Here is a 23,451-nt window from a genome sequence, read left to right as displayed (position 1 = left end):
GCCAGGTCTTCTAGTCATAACACCTGCTTTGTACAGAGTCTAACTGAAAACTCAAGCGGTTAGGAGTCAAGAAAGGTTGTTTTGGTACATGTCCAAACCCTCTGAGCTTTTGAAGCAATGCACTGTTGATTCTGTCGGCTTGTTATAATGTGTGCGCTTCCCCCGTTCCCACTTACATACAAAAAAATGCACTCTAGTAAATGTCTCTCATACGAATTCCCAATGCAATGCTTTTCATGTCCCTGAAAACTTTCGGAAGGAAAAAGAAAAACAGAATATTTCATGCTTTCTTGAGGATAGGAACAAAGAAAACCAACAAACCCCACTGCTTTCTGCCCTGCAGAGAATGACAATCACTTTTCTTTTTTTTCCTAAACAAACCATACATTTCTGTGTGGTATAGGGCTGTCTGTTTTCTTTAATGAGTTTTACAAAACAGAAAGAAAAAGCAACAATGACTCCAGCTGGAGTGAACGCAAGACTATTCTGTAAAGAAAAGAGGCATAGAAACACTTGATTTTGGTAACTTTAGAGGTGGTTTAGTGACCTAACGGACAAATTAATGACAAGGAATAACTGTGATGGCACACACACACACAAAAGCATTATTCTTTTACAAACAAGTGAGTGCAAAAATGAATCAGCTTTAGGCCAGACTGTTCAATTTGAGGCTTAACAAAACTACACTTCATTTCGGTAAACAAATTGTCATGAGTTTTTTTTTTTTTTTAAATGGCAAAAAATGGACCCCCAGCCAATCCACAGTGAACCCTTCAATATACGGACAGTAATAAAGACATTGTTATTTTGCCAGACAAGTGAGGGGCTAGCAATAGCAAACCCAAAAAGACACAAAATTAAGTTTGCATGAAAGCAAGGCAATTGAAATACAAGGGAAGAAAATTATGCATCTCTTCAAAAGTAGAACTACCCCAAGAAAATAAAACAAACCAAACTTAAATCTTTGGTCTCGACACCTGGGAAAACGCTAATAAACGTAGCAAAAAAGTGATTAAAACATTTTTTTTTCCAAACAGTTCTTCAAATATGATGTGTGCTATACTGGACTCCAATAATCAGCTCTGTGAACATAAATAAGCCCCTTTACTTTCAATAAAACACACAAGTTGAGTTCAAGTCTATACGTTTTATACTCAATCCACTCATGCCATAAAAGGGATTTCCTGTGTTTTAATAAATGTATCTATGTATTATTAAAGACATTCAATGCTGAGTGATGCAAGAGTTCAAGTAATAGACAGGGGGCCCCTCTAGGGCCCAGCTAAAAAAAAACAAAAAAAACAAAAGAAACAAAACACAAATCTGAAACTCGAAACATTTGGAGCATAGAATAAAATGAAAATAAAGCTGGACCTATGATATAGAAACAGTAACCAAAAGCTTTCCGCATAAAAATGGCAACACCAAGGCTGCAAAGACATTAGTGAACGGTCGCACACACAGAACTAAAATCAAGCAGCTGATCTGCTGAGGCTAGCGTGTTCTGGTCGTGCCACAGCGATGCTAGAGCAGACAAGCCAAGAACGCCGAGTTCTGCCAGTAACACCCAATCAAACCCAAGAAAACCACAGCTACTTGCAATAGCAAATGAAAAGAACAGTGGATGGGGAAAAACCTCCATCAGTTTCCTTGTCTGCATGTGGTTTTCATTAGGACTCTAGGTTGTGAGTTCATCTCAACAGCTGATCTGACTGAATGCTCTGCCTGTTTCCAAACTAACCCATCAGCCATCGACCAAAAGACTCCAAGTTTTCCATCTCAAATAATGCAGATCACTTTAGAAAAAATTAACACAACCTCATGAAAAAAACAACTATTTTACGATTTGGCAATTGTTTTGATTCATACGAAAACTTCCACCCAAACCTAAGTGTAAATGGGGTGTAAGCAGATCGCACAAAACGGTTCAATTGTTTGAATTTGCCAAAACATAAAATAGTTTGAAATTGTCAGAGTGTTTTGACAAATAATGTCATTAAATTTTCCGTTGAATTCATTATATGCTGCTTTTTCTAACGCAACATGCTGTGCATTGAGTGAGATGGGTAGCTGCAGTGGTGGGTGAGGGCTGTCTGTGATGGTTAATGACCTGTAAGACCGTAACAGTCTTATACAACTAAATTTTAAAAAGGGGAAACTGTGGAGGAAAACAAAAAACAACAATGTGGACTTCAATACTAAACTGGACACCTGCATGCCAGAAGCCCAACAAAAACAGGAAGTGATATAACTGACATACCAACAGGACAGTGAATATTGTGCATATAGCTTTGAATATTTTCATAAAGGTTTTATTGTGCGACATTAAAACCAACAGGCAGCCAAACAATGAAAAGTGTATTATCTCTTTTCTGATACAGAATGAGTCAACCTGCTAAAGAGAGAAGCACTAGGCAATAAAGGGGCTTTTTTTTTTTTTTTTAAAGGAAATTCTTCAAAAGGTTCAAGTGATTATCGCTTTTGATGCCACTGAGAGCAGTTTGTTTATCTCTCTGACAGACCACTTCTCTACCATCAAAAGCTGGATTGCACTTTTGTTCAAGTTACGTACTAAAGCACATCTGCTCTAACACTGCTCCCGCTTACTGAAGAATGTCTTTGAACATGTTTGACAGGTACACAAATCCAATTAAGCATTAAGATGCCACATTAGTGAAAAACCACGAGTAATTTATTTTTTTCAATTTTGGTGCAGTGGTCAGTTGTCATTTCTATATAAGTGCTTTATGTCGACTGTGTCTACGCATGCAATTTTGGTTCTTAAAAAAATGCTTCTGTTCACAGGACACAGATCCAAACTATTTTAAGTAGTTTGCAAACTAGGTGTATTAAGTATAATTTTGCTCAATTAATACAAGCCAATTTTAATCACAAGTAAAAAAAAAAAAAAAAAAGAAAAAGTCCTCCTCATGCCAACTTTGGTCTCTGCACTGAGCTGTAGCGATCTTAACTGCTTCGGAAAGGACAACTTTTGATCCAGCCAAACAGAAAACAAGGACAAAAAAAAAAAAAAAGGTTAACATTAGAATAAGCTTTTGTTTTTAAGACAACACATTTTCACTTGTGCCCTCCCAAACCATCCCACAACCCCTCGTTCAGCAGCAGTCACTGTGAGAACACTCTGGAAAGTGTCAGTCGTCTGTTTGCTACAGTTTTTGCCTTTTTTAAACACTTAAAGAAAGAGATGGAGACATTTAAACAAACTAAATATTTTCCTGCCTTACACATAGTTAAGAATTTTGCAAAGACAATACAAATAAACAAAAGAAAAAAAAAAGCTGAATGAAAAATAGAAAGATGTGAGAAAAATCGAGGCAGGAAAAAAAGCTTTAGCTAAAAGCTAAAATGGAGCATGTAAAAAGTCCCAGCTGGAGTTTAGGTAGCAGCGCGGGTCACCTGAAACTCGCCTCCTCTGCTTCCTTCTGCTTTTTTCACATTCACAAACATTTAAAACTTCCTTGTGCAAATCAAGCAGTCTTTAGAAAGAATGCCCTCCAAATTGTTCTTGTAAAAATATATAACTCCAAGGTGGCTGACGTGTGTTGCAGCAAGTGTTTCTTTGTAGTTGTTGGTATGTTTTTTTTTTTTTTGTTCAGAAACTGTTCCTCCCTCCCATGAGTGTAGAGTTTTTTTTTTATTTTGGGGGGGCGAGTCTTCATCTCCGAGAGCCTGAGGGCATCTGTGCATACACTGGGTACGCTAGCCGCACGTTGAGCGAGTCGTTGTGCTGGACCAGTGAGGTCTGGTGGTAGTGCAGGACCAAGTCTTTCAGAGTGCTGTACAAGTTGTAGGGCTCAGCGAAACCGTAGCCGCGGGGTGTGCTGTAGATGACGCAGTGCTTCACCTCGCCGTCCACACTACAGACAGAAACAAGACAGATCTCATTATCAATGTGATTTCAAACCAGAATCTGACCTCAGACAAAGATAAAAGGCAATTCGTTTGCTCAATGACAACCAAAGTTCATATCGCTCTAGAGGTGAAAATAATCAAAGAGGATCGATGCATTGATTTGTTTCTTGTAGCTGGGAAAATGTAGAGTCTTAATATTGAAATGTCTATTAAAAATACATCTAATTTTATATATGCCTATATGAGATGAGGTGGGTACTTGGGGACAGAGAATGTAAATATGAGACTAGATCAGAAAAAAATTATAGACTGAAAAGGCCTTAATGTTAATGCGAGTTTGTCGTTTCATATACTATTGTTAACGTAAATGTAATTTTCTTTTAAAACGACTTCTTTTAATTAAAAAATATTAAAACTGAAACAAAAATCTAGGCAACAGAGGTATACAGTCTAAGAAAACAATTTGTAGACACTTAAGAAATCATCATTCTCCCATTTCATTGGCATAACTATAACCTCACTATGTCTACATCTTCTTAAGATACTCACACAACAGAGCAGGCGTAACAGCCCTTCTTGCTGCTCTTGCGGATGAGGAAGGCTCCATCGGGTTTGCCGTGTAGCAAGTCCTCTGCCTCCTCTCGTTTTAGGTCCCCCACAAACCAGCTCTTCTCATCGTAGTGTGGCAGATTCTCATCCTCCTCACTGACGAAGTAGGCGCTGTGATTTGGAGAGGAAATGTGTTAGATGCTGTGACGGAGCAAGTCATTTGACCTCAAATTTCAAGTAATACATGACAATTTGACTCACTCATCCGTGTTCTCGTTTTTGATCCCCAGCCAATCGTTTATTCGTTTCTGTCGAACACCTTTATGATTGAGCCAGCTGCATGAGAAAGAAGCAGCGGAGTGTTTATACATGGAGGAAAAACTCTCTACAACGAAGATGACGAAATGAGGTGCAAAGGAAGGTTCTTCTTACACAAGGTACTGATCTCTAATCTTTCGGAGCTGAATGAGATCTGGCTTTAAACTGTTCATTTTCTTGTCTGTCTCCCTGTTGTCCAGAGCCTGTGTTTTCAGGTCCTGTTCAAGCCGGGTTTTACTGTCGTGAATCTCGCCAAGACGGGATTTGAGCTTCTCGTAGTTCATCATAATCCTGAGAAAGAAACAAGAACAATTTGTAAACCCCTAGATCAAGGTTGCCGACCAAAGCGCTCTTAATTGAGGACTTTGCGTACCTTTCAATCTCTTTGTCATTGCCCTCTCTGCGGAATCGCTCGATGTATTCTTTACTGTAGCGTTCCTGCGTGTGACACTGTTCTTCAAAAATTTTAATGGTCTCATTGAAGGCCTCTATTGCAGTACGTTTCATCTGGATCTCCTGCAATCAAAGGAAAGATAAATCAATGGATGTGATGCTGTGCCTCTTAATAGACTTGGTTAATTGGTCAATGAGCTTCTGTAATGGAATAAATTGCTTGTGCATGTGGCGTTTAGCACTGGAGTTAATGGGTCGGTTGTCCATTGATCCGATAGCGATCCAAAGTTCTAAGAGGCTTACCTGTGAGGTTTTTGTGTGCTCCTCGTAGAGTCTGTCATATTCTTTACTCTTCTCCTGATATTGATTGTGATATTCCTGAAGTTTTCTCCCCACTGCATCAATGTTGTCCTCTTTTACCAGCTGATCCTGAGAGAGCGAGAGTAAATGCATTGTTATTGATATGAATTGCTGAGTGAAGAAAAGTGCGATTGGGGAAAAAAAGGACTGCTCGCAGCAACATACTGTAGGTTTTGCTTACAAAGTGAAAGCCATTTTTCAGGAATTTTCTTCCAGGAATCATTAATAAAAATCTTGGAATCTGTAAGTGCCTCTCGAGGGCTTACATTTGTGGAACCCCCTAAATAATGAGCACCTGTGTGTCTGAGAAAGATACCGGGAGGGCGAAGGAGGGGGGGAAACGAATAAATGCCTGGATGGCCTTTCGACATTGTGGATGTGTGCAATTATTTAGGAGGTGCGCTGCTGTGGCAATAAACAAAGTAATATTTCATGCCAAAAGCATCCTGCTGCCTCTGCAGTTTCACTCACAACAAGCTGCACAATTCATTCAGCAAACACGCTCTTTAGGGCCGGAGTGAGGGAGGGAGAGGTGGGAGGACAAAGAGGTAAAAGGAAAGGAAGGGACAGCTGTAAATGTGATACCCCAGCCCTCGATCTAAGCTCATTTACCTGCTGGTAGCGGGAGATGGGATACATGAGCTTTACATCCAGTTTGGTGTTGTACTGGGCCAGGGACTCGTGCCTGTAGTGACTGATGAGCTCCACCACTGAGCTGAACGTGAGCGGGTCTGAGAAACCGTACTTCCCATCCCTGTGGTAGATCTTTATTAGCTTATTGTTTCCACCTTTCCTGTAGGGAAAAAAGAGATTGCGTTGGACCACGGATCAATGTAAGCTGAATGGAGAGGGTTTTAAACAAGTAGAAGCTTTCCAAAATATTAGTTACCTTAGTGTCAGCGTGTAATCTCCCTGCATCTTTGTCGAGGCGTCCCGTACCAGGAAAGTACCATCAGGCATGTCTCTCAATTTGTCATTCACCTCTTCCCTGCACAGAAAAAAAGACAGATACTCCACACATCAAATGTTGCTCTTAATAATTAAAGCTAAAATAAGTTTTCCGTGGCCTCTGTCCTATGCTCTATGGAAAGGGCTGACACACACACACACGTGCAAAAAAACATGACTTCTCTTTGCCTGGCTGTATAAATAAATTTGGTCTGGCAGAGGGCAAAGGCACTGGTCTGTGACCATACTGTCTGCTACAGCCGTCTGGGAGTGAGTGAGACATCTTTGAATGGTTTAACTGTTGACCCCATCCTGCACACCCACATGTACGCCAATGCCTCCAGCTCTTTTCTTAAAATCAGACAGTCTGTCTCTTTAAAAGTGCCTCCAGACGACCAGCGGAGGAGCTGTCAGGCTTCAAAGACTTTCCTGCTTTTTTGCCCCCTTCTCTATTTTAGTCTGTCTGGGAGGAAAGTCACACAGGCCTCCTCCCATTTTCCTGACAGCCAACAGCCTAGTCATGCTGGAGCTCAGCTGACCCCGGCCCTGGCTCTCAGTAGGGGGTATATTTAGCCTACTTTGGGCTGCTGAGGTAAAAGCCCGGTAGACACCAAGCCGACGCCGATGGGGGGCCACCTTTCTGGGGGAGGAGGCCTCTCTTACATCCTGCACTGGGAGCTGCGGGAATCACGTGCATTTTTAGGCTGCAGTGCATCAGCAAGTTCATCGTTTAGGGGAGGTGTCCTATTTTAGTAACATGTTTGGATTAGAGAAGCAATTGAGAAATGAAACTACAAGCATGTTTGCTTCTGTAATGTGATGTAATTGAAAAAAAGCATTGCAATATGATGTATGAAGGTGCAAAGAGCAGACAAAAGAAAAGTAGCAACTGTGCACAGATGACGTCATGCGCATGATGAGCAAGCAGCAGTAAAGTAGTGTGAAGTGGAAACTCTGGGATGTGTTTTTGCATTCAAAAACATCCGGACAGAGGAGATATTTGGACAATGAATCAGATTCAACAATTATTGCATATTATGCAGCCTGACTAATTACTTGATCATAATTGTTTATCAAAATTATCGAGACAAACATTTATATCTGTGGAATAACAGGCACAAGTTTGCATAAAAAGTAGGCCTACATATTGTGAATAATCAATTTTGATTTCATCTAAGCTCAAGCCTACAAGAAAATCAGAAATCCACAACAGGCATGCTGATTATTAACATGGCTGAGAACCATTACTATGTATTCAACTAAAATTTAAATCTTATCTCTCATAAGTTAAATCTCTCAATGCACTACCACTGCTTTAACGAAGTACTAGTATGGGTGTATAGTAGTAATAATATAATAATTTTAACACATTCTTCACTGAGACCATAATGGCAGTCCATATTTAAAATTTAACAGTCAGCATCACTGTGCTTTGGAGTTCTTCTTTATTTGATGCCTAGTAAGCACTGAGCATAGGTTTGAAGTGAAAAGCAGATCTGGTTTATCTGGGAAGGGACTGTGTGAGTTAAAGGATAGCAAGGCTTCAGAGATCGGTGAGCATCTTTGCAGAATTTCTACTCGCCCAACATCAAAGAGTCTATAGCTGGTCACTAAGCAGCAGACTAATCTGCTAAAACCTTAGAGTTTTATGTGTTGTGTTGGAAGCTGGCCAGACAGCTTGATATTTTGGAGATTTGGATTCTTCTATCCCTCCCCTTAAAAATGGCAACTAAACCAACCCCCTGTCTTTCTTTTTTCAGCTCTTCCTGTGTCTCTCCCCCACTGCATTGCCTTTCTGCTTTTGTACAGCTGCAGAAAAGCGTACATGCCTCCAGGATAAGTGAGCCAAAAGAAGAGGAGAAGATCAAAATAAGTTCACCAGCTCACATAAAAAAAGAACAGAAAAAGTTTGCAGAGCAGCTGAATGAGCAACATGACACTCCAGAGCTGACTCTACCTCAGGCTACCGACTTGGAAGCCATCAGGTGGAGGGATGGGTAGATCTGACATCTCCCAACAAGCAAGTAACAACCCAGAGAACTTTTCATCTGATCCAAATGCAGTCTTATGACTGTACTGGCCAACTATCACCTCACTTGCACATTGCCATACGTGTCCACCACGTGATGAGGGCAGCCACACTATGAGCTAACTGGCATGAGGAAAGATTTTCAGAGCAGAACAGACAGAAATCCAATCAAGTGAGAAATGAAGTCTAGTGTCAAGTGACTCTTACCTTGATATGTCTCCCCAGTACCATTCTGCTTCTTGCAATGAGCCGCTGGCGGCTTCTTTCACACCGTTGCCATTTACTGGTGTCATGGGTTTTGTTGGCTTGGGAGGAAGAGCTGCAGAAGAAATGAGAAAGATTTATTTTAGAGGAAAATCTTCTAACCTCATGAGCAATCCTAGAAATATGAAGTTGGTGTTGCGACCTTACAGATGAAAACCTAATCTTCTTAAAAGAATAAACTAAGCGGATATCATGTTAACAAATGGCTGTGTTGTTCATCCTCATGATGAATAAGGTTAAGTTGCTAAGAGAATCCAAAATTGAACTTAAAATGCAAAAATGGTAGGAATACAATATAGTTGTAAAAAAAAACAAAAGGATAGTGCTTCAGGATAGTTTTTTTTGTCTTTTAAGAGTTTACAAATACTTGGAGTACTGACAGCCGAATAGTATTAAGGTTACCACCCAGGATTAGCCATTGACCTTTAGCTTTTAATTTTCCCATAGATTTAGGCCTTACATAGGCCTTTCAATACTCTCTCCTCCATCACACCATGTGTAGTTAGACAAGCTCGTTTCAGAAAATACAACAGTGATTTCCACTGAAAATGCAAAAGATCAGTTTTCATGGAAAATGCAACAACATATTTTGTTCGGCCCAAGCAAAAGTGTAAACAAAAAACAAAATGACCTTCTCTGCCAATCTTGCTTTTCTTCTACTTGCTGAATATGTAATGAACAGGTTCCTTTCCTTTGAGTGATATGCTTCCTTTGTTGCCAGCAAAAGCAAACAACAGCTGCCGCAAACAACACGCTGGAAATCTAATGCTGATGATGCTCTTGCTATCTTGCAGGTCAGGGGTCACCAGAACGTACTGCTCAGCCACGCAGTGCATCATGACACCCTCACTCACAGAAATGTCACTGAGAGAGTATGTGCTATGTGTTACATCTTCACAGCATGCATTCTCATGTCTAATCTCCTGATGTGAATTTTTCAAACTTAGAGCCAAAACTAAACTTGAATGACGGTTAAGTGCCATGCAAATTTGGTGTTACACAACTTTAAGCAAGACTAGCTTAATATAGGGATGCAACGGCAGCTGCTCTAAACAAGGAGTTCACGTGTTTTTGTGTTCAAGTGCTTCAGGGAAACCTTCAAGACCAGGTGCAGTTGGCAAAAACTAGTGTGAGACAAAAAAAACAAAACAAAAAAACTGAAGGCTGGAACTCTGTCTGAAATGTACAGAGACATAGTGTTCAAGCCTTGCACCTACCGCCAAGCCAAACTAACCTCCCCCTGACCTAGATGAAACTTGCAACAGGGGCCTTGAAACAGCAATGCACCACTCCGTTCTCAATGCACAGGTTTATTCAGAAGACTTTTAAGTGAAACCAAAGACATGCTCCAAGCAATGCCAGCGAACTGTTTAGGGAGGACGTGGCTCATGCAGATTATTGCCATAATGAATTCAAATATGACCACATCATTATAAAAGTCAAGTTTCTTTAAAAACAGTCACCCACCTGTCCTTATCCTGGCAGAGACAAGGCTGCGTGAGAACGGGTGTATATCCATGCCAGGACAGGGGAGGGGGAGTGGTCTGCTGCATTAGGAAACGGGGAAGGCATGGAGCAAGTGAGCATACGGATGTCATAAAAGCCCAAGTTGATTCTAGGAACCCCTGGGCCCTTCTAGCCAAAGAAACTTCTATCTGGTATGCGAATGAAAAGAGGCAAGACTATGGTTCAATACACCAGAGGTGAGTCACGGAAATAAAAGCCCACAGGGACATGCAATGCACACTATAACCAATGAATGAATCATTGCTCCTGGCACACTGTGGAATGACCCACTGCTCCGCACACAATTGGCTCCTTTAATAAGCAATAATAATAAAATTGTTAAAGATCAGAGAAGAGATGAAGACTCTTTGAAGAAAGAGAAAGAGAAAGACACTTTCTTTTGTTGCTATTTCAGTACTTTAAATTTCAAAAGTTGTCATTGAAGTTTTATTACTTCCCGACATTGCAAACATTTATGGATTGAACACCTTTATGGTTCTTTAAAGTTTCGGTGTGTGGAAAGAGGGGTGTGTGAATGGCTTTCTTTGAGGGTGTCATTCATTAAAAGCAGTGGCGGTTTTTGGAGTGAGAGTGCATGAGTGTAGTCAGAGACCCGGGCACAGTGACAACTCCTCCCTCCACTGGCCCACAGGAAACACCTTAGTCTGGTGGGGTGAGCGGCTCCAACCAGTCAAAGCAAAGCCAGGCTAACGGACACATCCCCACCCAAACTCTGCTCCTGCAGGTGTGCATACACACTATTCCAACATTTCAGTTGGTCTGAGAGGAGACCAGCCAAATGCCTTGAATGGAAAATGAACATTTCTTCAAAGAAATTACTTTTGGAAACTGAAAATATGGCATCCCCGTGCACTTTCCTGTCGTCACAAACTTTAGGGGGGAGCACTCATCACCTGGTAGGGGATCGTTTGTGCAGCATAGCAGCTTATGAGGAGTCGTTTGACAATGTATAACCTCCTGTTCCCTCTACGCCAACACAATAATCACCATATTAATATTACATTTGCAAATACCAGCGTGGCTCACCTCCTCCACTCCCTAATGTAATTTAGAGACACAATAAACGAGATTCAGTCTCTCACTATTCAATACTAACATGTGAGCACACACACACACCAAACTAATTTCTCTCTATATATGAAGCATATATTTCAGCCTGATATTTCATTTTGTCACAAAGCCCCTTTCAGAGCTACAGTAGCAGCCTTCCACCAGAAAGGGAAATGACCCCCCTTTTTCTCACTCGCTCTCTACTGCAGCCAAAAGGCAGGTGCACAAGCCCAGCTGAAACCTCAAATTCCTGCCTACCAGTTTTCCACTGTCAGCTCTTTCTGTAAGTGTGTGACCACCTTTGTCCTACACACACACACTTGGTTATCTTTATGAGCTAGTGATGGGGTGTGAGTATGAAAAGAACATGGAAAACGGAAGGAAATAGAGCAAGAAAGAGGCAGAGATGTGACTAGGTGATCTCATTACAGCGGTCACCCCGTCTGTGTTAGCATCAGAGATATCGCATCTGGGGAGCACACAATGGAAAGTCCACATAGTCACAGAATGCACTAATTTTTAAAGCTACCATTCACAGATTCAAAGTAATTACGATCATGATTTATGGCAAAACTGACCAAACAAAGGGGGTCAAATTTAAATGACAAAAGTGAAAAGATTTTTTACATTTCTACAACAGTAAACTAGCCCAGTATGCTTCACAAAAGCAAAACAAATAAATTAGGGTAAAAAATAAAAAAAAATTGCAAGATATGATTTTATAATAATTTCAAAATATTATTTTTTCTAAATAACAAACTTATAATGAAAGATGAAAAGAGAAACGCAAGAAAAAGAAAGTGACCAGGATGTAGGATGGAAAGGATGAGTGGAAAGGATGCTGCGCAAGTCTGAACAAAGAAAACTATACATCCATAGGTAAAGCCTATGGCGATCGGCAACCAAGCAGTCCATTGTTTAGGAAACAAATATAATATAAATGGCATCATGCAGCTCAAAACATCATCTCCAGAGGTCATTGTTCTGCAGCCGTGCACTTGTGCACAGAAACAAAAAGACATGTTCAAACTTCTGGTTCTACAGGTGATGGAGCCGATAAAGGAACGGTACTTTGAAAGACAACACAAACATAGACTGACACCACACACACACACACACACACACACACACAAAACAGTTTAGTTTAGGGTTTGTATGTACAAATTAGAGGGTGCATTAGCATGAGAAAAAGCATGTGGCAGAGAATGATGACAGTGCCATTGAGCGGAGCAGCAGGCGAGGGCTGCCATGTCCCGATCCAGGCGGAATGATTTAAAAGTGTCACCAAGCACATGGGTGGTTTAAATAGTCCGTCGGGGACACTCACAATCACATCTGAAACCATAAGCGCACTGTGCACTTATTATCATGATGCACTGTCACCATCCGCTCCTAATGAATTACTAAAAGACAATCCTTGCAGCTGAACTCTTATAACAGCCTCAAATTATTTTTTAATAAAATAAAATCACAAAATAAGAATAATGAAGTACAGCTATCAAGGATTACATGTCCTGGAAAAAGCATGGTGCTTACGTTAATTCATGTTGACAACAGCGCATGTTTCCATCCATACAAGATCCAGGACACTTCCCACACAATAGAACAAACACTAATTGCCATTGTGCTCCCCTGACAGTCTGTTCAGATCGTTACAATAGCCATAAGACAGAAAAGACCAAAGCAAAGACAGTGACCGTGAAAAAGCAGAAGAAAATAAGAATGGTGTCTCCCTTACCGTCCTCCTCGGGATCCTTTTTGAGCTGCATGTATACAGCCTGCACTCAGCTGTCTGTGACACAAGTCCTCTTATTCTCTCTCTCCCTCTCCCTCTCCCACTCGCTCTCGCTTTCTCTCCACCCTCCCTCGCTCACTCGCTCTGCCTTTCAGACTAAAGCCAGAGGGAAAATCCCTGCTCCTAAATTCAGATGCTGCTGGCTTAACAAACCCTCTCAATGGAGAAGTCGGCAGCAGCCAATGAGAAAGCAGGAGGGGAGGAGAAAGAGACGGAGAAAGAGAGAGCGGAGAGCTCTGGGGAATGATGTGGGGGCTGCTGCTCCTCCCAGAGAGAGACAAGGCAAAGACACTAACACACGCTGAGGCGAACACAAACCGGGACACATGCATCGAACCGCTTCACAGGCACATTGCTGGAAACGTAGGATTACCAGATGCTAAAAGTGTGCTGATTGACTAAACACTATTCATTATTTATTTATTTATATATATATATATATATATATATATATATATATATATATATATATATATATATATATATATACACACATATATATATATACACACACATTTATTGTATTGTTATGTGCACATATGCCTATTGGTACAGAGAAAGAAAAATGCTGTGATTCTCCTAAAGAAATCCCTGCTTCCTCAACATATAAATTTTCTGTGGACATTTATGAATGAACAAGCTCAAATACATCCAAGACAGAAAAAGCTGAAAAGGCACAGAACAAAGAAAGAGCCATGTATCAAGAGAGATGGTGACATTTCCATCCCTTATGTCATACGAATGCCCATTGAGGGATGTTAGAAGCCGACTTTCCCTTTGGTGTCGCTGCACTCCGGCAGCCTTTATTACACTCACACATCTCTGGCCCTAAGAGACAGGGGCCAACTTTCCCCTGGGGGCGGTGTGGCACCTGTGCTCATTGGACACTGCAATGGAACAAAGCGGTCGCTGCTTGCTTGTTTGCAGACGCACGCATATACAGGACCGTGCCTCGGAGCCTTTCACATCTCAATTCAGCTGTAATAAATATTTGAATGAACATCTGCACGGGAACCTCGTCCTGATTCTTTCCTTTCCGAGTCACTCTAATCTACCCATCTTCTAATGGGCCAGGCAGATTTCACTGTCCCGCAGTGCCTCTCTAACAGTGTCTGGGAGATGAAGTGCCGTGAGTTGAGGAAAAAGCAGATGATAAGTCAATGTGTGGCTATTGACAGTACATGGGGACAAACGGACAGATAGAAAAAGGAGAGATCTGATAAACCTGTGTGCAGTGGCACAGAATGAAAGATAAGATTAATGTATGGGTTGATTACACGGTGCTGTGCTCATTCATCCCCGTTGCAGAGCAATCGGAGGGCTATTCAAGCCAGAATCCTGCTTGCCAGATCCGTTCAGTCCATCACAGCTCATTTTCTAGGAAACGAGGAGGTTAGAACTGAGCGTTAGGCATTGTTCCTTTGAACAACGCAGAGAATATCGTAAACGTAATAAAACGATTCCTTCTGCCCACTCTTGGAATAAGGCTGCATTTGGACCAAGAAACCGTTCACTGTATGCGGATACATAAAGACAGCACCATCTTTACAATCTAGCAACCTCCATAAAATGTTACAGATGCGCTGTCAAGAAATGATGCACAAAATGGGTTTTGTGCTTTTGCATTAAACACAATTTGTCTTAAAACCCCTCACAATGGTCACACGAAAGTAACAGCCTCATGCAAAACTGTCAAACACAGTGTCTTTTCTCATTCCATTCACATTTCACGCTTCCAAAAGTGTCATCCGTCTCTTTATTGCAGGAATTAACGACATGAATTAACGGCCCATTGTCAACTATGCCTGTGACTTCTGAATGGGATCCAGTTTCCATTCTATGACATCATTGTTAATGGCAATAAAATGGTGTCAGCACTTAATAAATGACACATGGATGGCACTGAATTTGAATAAGGAGCGCAGAACACCAAAACTAACATTCAGAAAGCTGGGAAACTTACTCCAAAAGACCCCCGAAGAGCTTTCACCATATATAATTCTGTGACTTCACTGGTCTACATGCTATATAGTCCCTATTTGCAAAAATGGCTCAGGAGCATATCCTGTATAACACAACTTAAGGTGTCGAACCAATTCATAGAGTGCATTTCGATTCCTCCACATTTTGCATATCAATACCATTTGTGGTGAGCCATGCAAAACGTCCAAATCGCCTGAGGAAAAACTGAGACTATAGCAGGACCTGTAACACAATCTCTCTATAAAGATTTTCATTTAACCATTTATAGGCCCAAATTACATGCAAAATTATAATATTACTAAATATACACAGAGGTTTACTCTGGTACTTAAGAGATAGTTCACCTAAAAGGAGATATGCAAAATGACATCTCATTCACCATTAACTTTCATTGTATAAAAAAAGATGCAAAAAGTGAATGGAGACAGACACACTAACATCTCATTTTGTGTTCCACTGAAGAAAAAAAAAAGTCATACATATTTGATATAATAAGAGGGTGACTAAATGACAGGATTTTCGTATTCAAATGAACTATTACTTTAAAATAAAAACTACAGAGGGATGTAGACTGTTGCACTCTCTTCAGGGAGAAAGAGGCTTTAATATGGCTCCCATGTCTGAGTGAGAAGTCGGTTGTGGTGCATTTAAAATCTACACGATTAAGGCACATTTTACTGACAAGCCGACAGAAAATGAACGATTTTAAGGTGGCGAAATTGATTTTTAAATGCCAGTCATACATGGCTGGCTGTACCTAACATTAAAACAAAATAAATTTTTCAACTATAAAGAGGGGCAAGCTCCATTGTTTAAGCAGACTTATAATGCGACTGTGTAAATGTTAAATACGCTAAACGTCATTCATGAAACAAAAGAAGATATGCAGAATGTCATCGGAGTCACCATTCATTTTCACTATATGGAAAAAAGATACAATGAAAGCAAATGGTGACTGGGGCCGTCAGTCTCTAACCTTTTGTGCTTCACGGAGGAGAAAAAAAAAGTCAAATAGGGTTGTATCAATGTTAGAGTGAAGAAATGACAAAATATACATTATCGGGGTGAACTAGGCGTGCTGTTAGATTAATTGTTTTATCTGTACCTGGCGGCTGGTCCATCTCAATGTAAAATATTAATTCAGTGGAATAGGGCATCATCACGTCTCTCCAGTCTTCATCTTCTTTCTCCGTACTCCACACTGTATTGTACATGATCTGAGTCCTCTGGTGATCGACTAGGCTCTCACCGAACTGAGTAAAATCTAATTTTCAACACAGACGAATGAAAGACACATAGAAAGCTCGTCTGACTGAACGGAGAGCTCAACTTTAACAGTCTGAATGCCTGCTTCAGAGTAACTGCGTGTCATGAAAGCTGTCAAAGCACCAGGCTTCACTCATCCAATATCACTCGATAGAGCATCTTTTATAAAATAAAATAAAAACTCATAACAGTCCGACAGAACAGAAAGTAGATACCAGCTCTACAATCCACTCTGTCCTACCATGACGAAACAGTAGTCTTCATTTCAATCAGCTCCCCAGGTCTACCGGCCCTTTCACTTCACGAGGAGGAGTCCATTCGGTGCGCACAGCATGGGGGGGACCTGCTCTAACCCTCACGCGTGGAGCAAATTATTCTACTCGTGCTTGCGTTTCAGCGGCTAATACATATGAGAAATACTTACAAACGGGGAAAAAAAACGAGTTTGTAGTTATTGATTGTCGTTTCGCCGTGTGTTGCGGTGTCGTTTCATTCACAAGTGACATCATTTTTCTGCACCCCTTCACCGGCACGCAATGGACTCGCCTTAAAACGGATCACTGTCACTGTAGGTGCCGTGGAGCACGCACACTCCAGATTTGGAGCCAATCAGAATGCGCGGCTCTCCCAACTAGTTGCCAAAGTCGTAGTTTGTACATTATTTGCAGCCGCGTGTTTCCTATGATCCAATGAACTTGCTCAAAGAGCGTAAATCGACATTTTATTGGCCGAACCGTTACTATGAGGTACAAAACTGATGTAGAGAACAGAGTTCGGTTGGAAGTAATGATTTTGATGCCATATATATGTAAAAGATAACATGTTGATTGGAGACATTGACAGTATAGAAGAATCATAATAAGAGGAACAGCTGCTCATACAAGTCTATTATGGGCATCTGTGGTAATACAAACTGGAATTAATCCTGGACAATCTGTCATTTGTGCTAATGAAATAAAGAACACACATGCTAATAATAAAATAAAAGTAGTAGCCCAACTTTAACAAATAAAAAAACTTTTCAGTCAAACACTAATAAGCTGGCATAGGTTTGTGTTGAGTCTGTCAGTCTTTCTTATAAGTTTCAAAAATAAAATATTAAGAAAAATAGTGAACTTCCTCCAGGCATTTTGCAAAAATTAAATTTTTGTTAACGGTTGCCAGTGCTTCAGGTTTTCTTCTGTATGTACATATCATTAATGCAGGTTGGTGGTCTGCTTTAGGCACAATTATATTGTGGATGGCAATCTGTCTTCCTGTACGCCTCTTTCAGCCCCCTCTGTTCTCATACGTGGAATCTATCCATCAAGAGGGAGAATGTCCCTCTATGGCCAGAGCAAAAAAATAGGATCACAATGTTTGCATCTCTTTAATGCAGGACAGGGAGGAACCTCCAGATGGCTCGTGCCTGACAAAGGCTGTCCTTGTCAACCGTGTCAAACTTGCTTAATTGTCACTGTCCATGCTTCAGTTCAGCATGAGCAGATGGATCCAAAACAATGACAAGCAACCGAACAGTCACAGTAATCCATAAAAAGCTGTGGGAATATAGTAATCACTTACACCCAATGCATAATGAACAAGTAATAAATGCCACAGGACCATGCAAATTATGTCCGTACGAGCTGTAAATTCAAGACTGATGCATTTATCTGTTTTTGAGACTGAGAATGTCTGGTTAGGACTAAAGTGTATTGCTAGCCGCCTCTGCAACACCGGAGAAAGACACACGTGACTATGGGATTTGAGCGTCAGAAAAGTGTGTGTGCCTTAGAAACCTTAATGCACAACCAACTGCGGCTTGTTATTGGTCCATGCCTGTCCTCTTATTGGACAGTGAGCTAAATGCTAACAGTGTTTCTATGGTATGTCTGCAGGGTATTCAGATTTGGCTGATCCAAGATGTGCAAATTACAAAGGAAAAGATTGTGGCGACTATATGCACTACAAACTTTAATTAGCCTAATTATCAAAGTGAGTATCTATGAACTAAGACATAATGAATGCCAACATTAAAATAAAATTTGGTCCCAAATTATTCATTGTGTTACAGAGAAATGTATACCCAGCAAACTAAAAACCTGGTCATCTCTGTGGTTTAAATACTAAAGTTAGGCCTACCAGGACATGCAAATTCTCGAGAGCATATGATTGAACAAATATCTGTGTAGTGCAGGTTGAGTCATAAATATTTCTCCATGTAAAATTTAAAAGCACATATGTGCTACAAGTTTATTTAGTCACTGTTTTGGAGTAAACTAGCATATAGTTAGCCTGGAGGCTAACACATAAAAGCCACAAAACTTTGAAAAAAAAAAGAAATTTGTATATATAACCTATATTAACCTACTTTTTGCCATCAGGGTTATGTCTTTAGCTTTTGTAGTGTTTGCTAGATGATGTTTCACACTATACCTGCAAGATTTATTATTACACACTCTTTTCTTCAATTACTTAGCCGAAATGCATTTCCACATGTAGATTTTGTCAGCCCAAAAAAGACAGGCATGGCTAGTAGAATGAGATTCTAATCTGCCTGACTACAAGACCCAGCTAAACGATGCCAAATCCTGTTGAAAGAATGAGGCAATAAGAAGGGTTAGGGGAGTTTTAAAAAGGTACATCCATGCCATGTAGATTTGAGGATGGTGAATGGAAGGACATTTTCACAACATGCTAATATAGAGTCGCCTGCTTGCTGGGTGATAATAGCCTGACTGTGCTGTTTCTGTATTGACTAAATGTAGCCGTGAGCATCTCATATTTTATTGGTGACTGTAGCAACTAGAGTGGAAAGTACAATTTCAGTTCAGATGCAAATAGGCGGCTTCATTGTTCCATATTTAACACAGACATAAGGGCGGCACTGAAGAAGCACACAAAACCCAGAGCTGTTGTGTGACCACTGGTGTGCATTATACATAATTCATAAAGGTGATGAAAGCTGAAAGAAGCAATATCATTGTTCCCCAACTGATATCATGGAGGGGGAAATTAATTTCAATCCACCGTAAATTACACACAGTGAGAGCGATCACCTTTTCTGTTTTTCTGCTGAGCTCATGAGAATCAGGCTGCTCTCTCTGTCACTGTCTCTCTGCCTGGAATAAGCCATAAGCTGTTTCTCTCAAAGCCAACTGAGAGAAAAGAAAAAAAAAAACAGAACATTCCTTTCTTTAAAGGAATAGTGCACCTATAAATGAAAATTCTTTCATCATTTACTCCATATCATTCTAAACCCAAATGACTTTACTTCCATTGAACACAAAGGGAGAATTATACTGGTTAAACTTTCCCATCCAGTTAGTCCCCAGGGGAACTGAAGCTTTCAAAAAGAATGAAAAAGTACCATAAAATAATCATAAAAGTGGTCTATATGGCTTGTGAGCTGTATTCAAAGTCTTCTGAAGTCATACACTTACATTACACGAGGAACAGGCCTAAATTTAAATCCTTGTTATGCTGAAAAGAGTGACCAGGATATTCTTCGTAAATTCTGATTTTGTGTTCCACAGAAGAAAAGAGTCATGCAGGTTTGGAACAACATGAAGGTGACTAAATTACAAAATTCCATTTAGTGAGCTATCCCTTTATTGCTGCAATCCCTATGATAAATATAGACCACATATGAGTAACTCACAAAGCTCATTATGGACCGGACACACATTATAGAAACAGAAGTTCTTTATTGTCGGATACACCTTCAAGCATGACTAGATATCAGTCTCTTTTATCCACAAGGCTGCACTAATGGGCATACTCAGCAGAAGGAGTCATATGTCTTGGATAATGTACGCTCTGATTCCAGTTAAACGATTAGGCATACTGTCTGGTATTTGTTCTTCACTTCTCATCCTGAATTGGCAGGATTTTCAGGGGTGTGAAAAGGCATAAATATTGCTGGCGCATGCGCAACAGAGCAGCCCCAAAAATGACAACGATGTGTTAATGACTCTGCAAAAAAAGGCTTATTAGCTAGCAAAGGCAGAGGCAGCCTCCCTCCGTCTCCATTTCTGGGTGGCAGGCAGTCTGCGCTCCTGTGATGTCATCCTGCAATGTGAGCATCCCACTAGGACTGATGCAATACTCCGGTGACACTCTGTAACAAGCAGTCAGCGTCTGCCAATCCCCGCCCCCATGCCCCCTTCCTCTGTCTCATCGTCTTTCTCTGTCATTCTCCACCTCTTGGCCACTTTTCTTACAGCGTTCTCAAGTTTTAATCAGCCTCTCTTTCACCTCTCTACCTTTCTCTCTCTCTCTTTTTTCTCCTAGATCTACTTTTATTGTCATCCTTTTCTTTCCACACGCCTACTCCTCAGCCACCCTTCTCTCTGAACGGCCCTCTGGTTGTCATGGCATCAGGCACCATTGCTCAGCATTCTGCAGTTCAGCAGCTAAAGGAAGGGCTGTTTAACTTTTGCCTGCCTGAGCCCGATAGTATATCAGCAGGCATAATCCACATATCCTAGACTAATTAACAGTTTATGATGATGATTAAACAGTCCTAAAACTAAATATCAGGGATGATAAGATGAACCCAACAAACAAAACATTAGAGGCTTGATCTGTGGTTTGAAGTTGCAATTAGCCTAGCCGCAGCATCTAAAACCGTCACAATAAAACAAGCCTTCTAGTACAACAGCAGGGAAACCTGCTGGGTTCATCGGATATCTTTGCATTCTATCACGAGACTAAAGTGGATAAACGAGGTCTGCAACTATGAGAGCGTGTCAAATTGAGAAGCAAATAGTAACAGATTAACCCTTTGACATAATGGCAAGGCTGCACTTATAGAAGCCAAGTAATGAATAGACTATTAAAAGATTAGAGGCTGAACCTGGGTGTGCCTCTTCAGGCAGGACCGAGGTCTCATAGTGTCTCACCTACATCACTTTACTAGCTCACACTTTTGTTCTTTTCCTAACAGTTCTGTAACTTTCAATTGCAGCACTTGTAAGGACCTCCTAAGGATGTATTTCCATTAGCTGCTTTGGATAAAAGTGTCTAATGAATGAAAAAAATAAATAAAATACTAAATCTAAATAGTACTCATATCAAATGAGCCCTTTGAGAAAATAATGTAGCATAATGTAATACATTTATAAGTATACGTCAATATGTTTGTCAGTGTTTGTCAGAAGTGTAGAATATCATGACAGTTGATTAAAGTGATTAATCTTTAATATCAATGATTCTGGTTCTGATTTTAATTCCTTTGATTTGATTCGATTTGATTAGTTTCGATACCTAAAAAACTTTTTGTAATTTTGAAAAGAAATGAATGGAACAGAAATAATTCTTCAATGAGATTCACTACATTCAAAAGTCTGGTGTTGAATTTTGATTTTAGTAACACTTTACAATTAGGTTCCATTTGTTAACATTAGTTAGCTATATAAGTTTATAAAAACTAACATTTCTTAAAATCAAAAGTTGTATCATGCTCTGATTGCATGCTAAGGGGATGCAATTTGTCCCACCCACTTTTGTGAAACATGGATTATATTTTAAGAGTTTTATTTTGCTTGGCCACAATTCAAAGTAAATAAGTAGCAGCTGGCCTCATAAAACGTCAACTTCAAGACAAAGCAGAGGCCTTTGCCAGACAATTGCATCAGTAAACAAACATGCATGCTGTAAGCATCAATCCTATTATGGATAGCACCGACTATATTTGCCAGTGCTTGGATTTCCACCAATCACATAGAGCTGCTGGGCAAATTTCATGTTAAATAATTAATATTCATGAGCAAAGTTTTATAATTTTATACCCAATCCCCCACACACATACAGTAGATGCTCCTACACTTCTGGGTCTTAGCATGAGGTTTTGATCATTAAAATGTATGCATTTTTTTATTTATACTTGGGCCTATATGCTTTTTTCTGTTTTTCTATCCTATTTCCATGAATAAATATTCAATGTGGCATAATGTGGTTTTAAAACTAGAGCCACTAAACAGGATTTGTGACTCTTGGCTACAGTACGGGAGATCTGTTTTATCTGCATTCATATTTTTTATCCTTGTTATTTATCATCTCTCCTTTTTCCTGCTTTGTGAATGTTTTTTTTGTTTTTGTTTTTTTATATGCATCAAATGTAACCATTGGTAATGTAAACCATGACACAACAACTTTACATCCATTCCCTATATTTTAATACTAGAGCATTGAGTGGGATGAAACCTATTATGATAATAGTCAAACTTTGATCTCTTAAACTTTTGTTTATAAAAGTTATCACTGGCACGTCTTTATATGAGTTATGTTATTCTATTAATTGTAAATCCCATGGGATAACATAACGTCAAGACCCTTCAGTGTAAGAGTTTCAAGGTTTTATCCCATCCCTTGATTGTAACAAGTATCTCAGAGTTGTGTGCATAATTAATTTAGTCTGATAACCGTGTGAGTTCCGATGAGATTTCATGCTGAAGTGAACAAACTATCCAATAACTCCCCCACTCTCCTCCCAGCTCTTAGTTAAAATTATAACCAGCACTGCCTGTTTCATCCCTTGATAAAAGACTGAACTCAGTGACACATGCATGTCATTGTATCAACTGCTGATTGCTTTCAACTCCCACGGTTGTGGTTGCTAGGCATTTGAATTGCATCCAAACAAAGAATGGAAAGATGCAAATGAGACTCCCACCCTTGTTTGAAACCACAGAAAGATGCATTATAACTTGCATACGTAATGTTTAACGCCAAAATAAAAACAGTTCAGGTAACACTTAACAAAAAGTTACCATTAGTTAATGCATCCATTAATGCACAATATATAGTCTCCTAGAGAGAGAGAGAGAGAGAGAGAGAGAGAGAGTTTATTCTAAAAATATTAAAAGCTGTCTGGGGTGATAGAGTGGACTGAACACCTTTAGTAATTTGGTATAACTCATGAACTAACACGATACAAACAGTTGAATAGTGCACCTATATTTTAATAAGCAACTCCCTTCAGTTTATACACCTCATCAGGGTCAGTAGACATTGACAGAACAGCAGCTGACCCCATCCTAACCTGCAGAGGGGATCTGCTTCTGTACAAGCAAAACACCATCACTGAGAGGCCAAACAGCCTGTGCGTAACAGT

At 40.1% G+C, this 23,451-nt stretch overlaps 1 protein-coding gene across 4 annotated transcripts in view; it reads right to left on the bottom strand.

Moving 5' to 3' along the window:
• Positions 1-376: 376 nt before the first annotated feature.
• Positions 377-23,451, bottom strand: part of LOC306845222 (phosphatidylinositol 3-kinase regulatory subunit gamma-like) — a 164,800-nt gene continuing 141,725 nt past the window's right edge. For 2 of the 4 annotated variants that reach the window (XM_079377891.1, XM_079377892.1), the window contains exons 8-16: positions 8,678-8,789; positions 6,383-6,481; positions 6,106-6,286; positions 5,437-5,562; positions 5,114-5,256; positions 4,855-5,031; positions 4,684-4,758; positions 4,423-4,593; positions 377-3,878 (exon numbers count right to left, since the gene is read on the bottom strand). In XM_079377891.1, coding sequence (XP_079234017.1) covers positions 3,677-3,878; positions 4,423-4,593; positions 4,684-4,758; positions 4,855-5,031; positions 5,114-5,256; positions 5,437-5,562; positions 6,106-6,286; positions 6,383-6,481; positions 8,678-8,789 — 1,286 coding nt within the window. In that variant the 3' untranslated portion in view covers positions 377-3,676. Of the gene's footprint in view, positions 3,879-4,422; positions 4,594-4,683; positions 4,759-4,854; positions 5,032-5,113; positions 5,257-5,436; positions 5,563-6,105; positions 6,287-6,382; positions 6,482-8,677; positions 8,790-13,049; positions 13,232-16,194; positions 16,989-23,451 lie in introns of those variants that run through there. The other 2 variants (XM_079377893.1, XM_079377894.1) reach the window with 2 other exon arrangements.

This window comes from Barbus barbus (assembly GCF_936440315.1).
Source record: "Barbus barbus genome assembly, chromosome: 25".
Classification (NCBI taxonomy): Eukaryota; Metazoa; Chordata; class Actinopteri; order Cypriniformes; family Cyprinidae; genus Barbus; species Barbus barbus.
The sequence above is the reverse complement of the archived record's forward strand: the minus strand, read 5'-3'. Positions and strand labels throughout refer to the sequence as shown.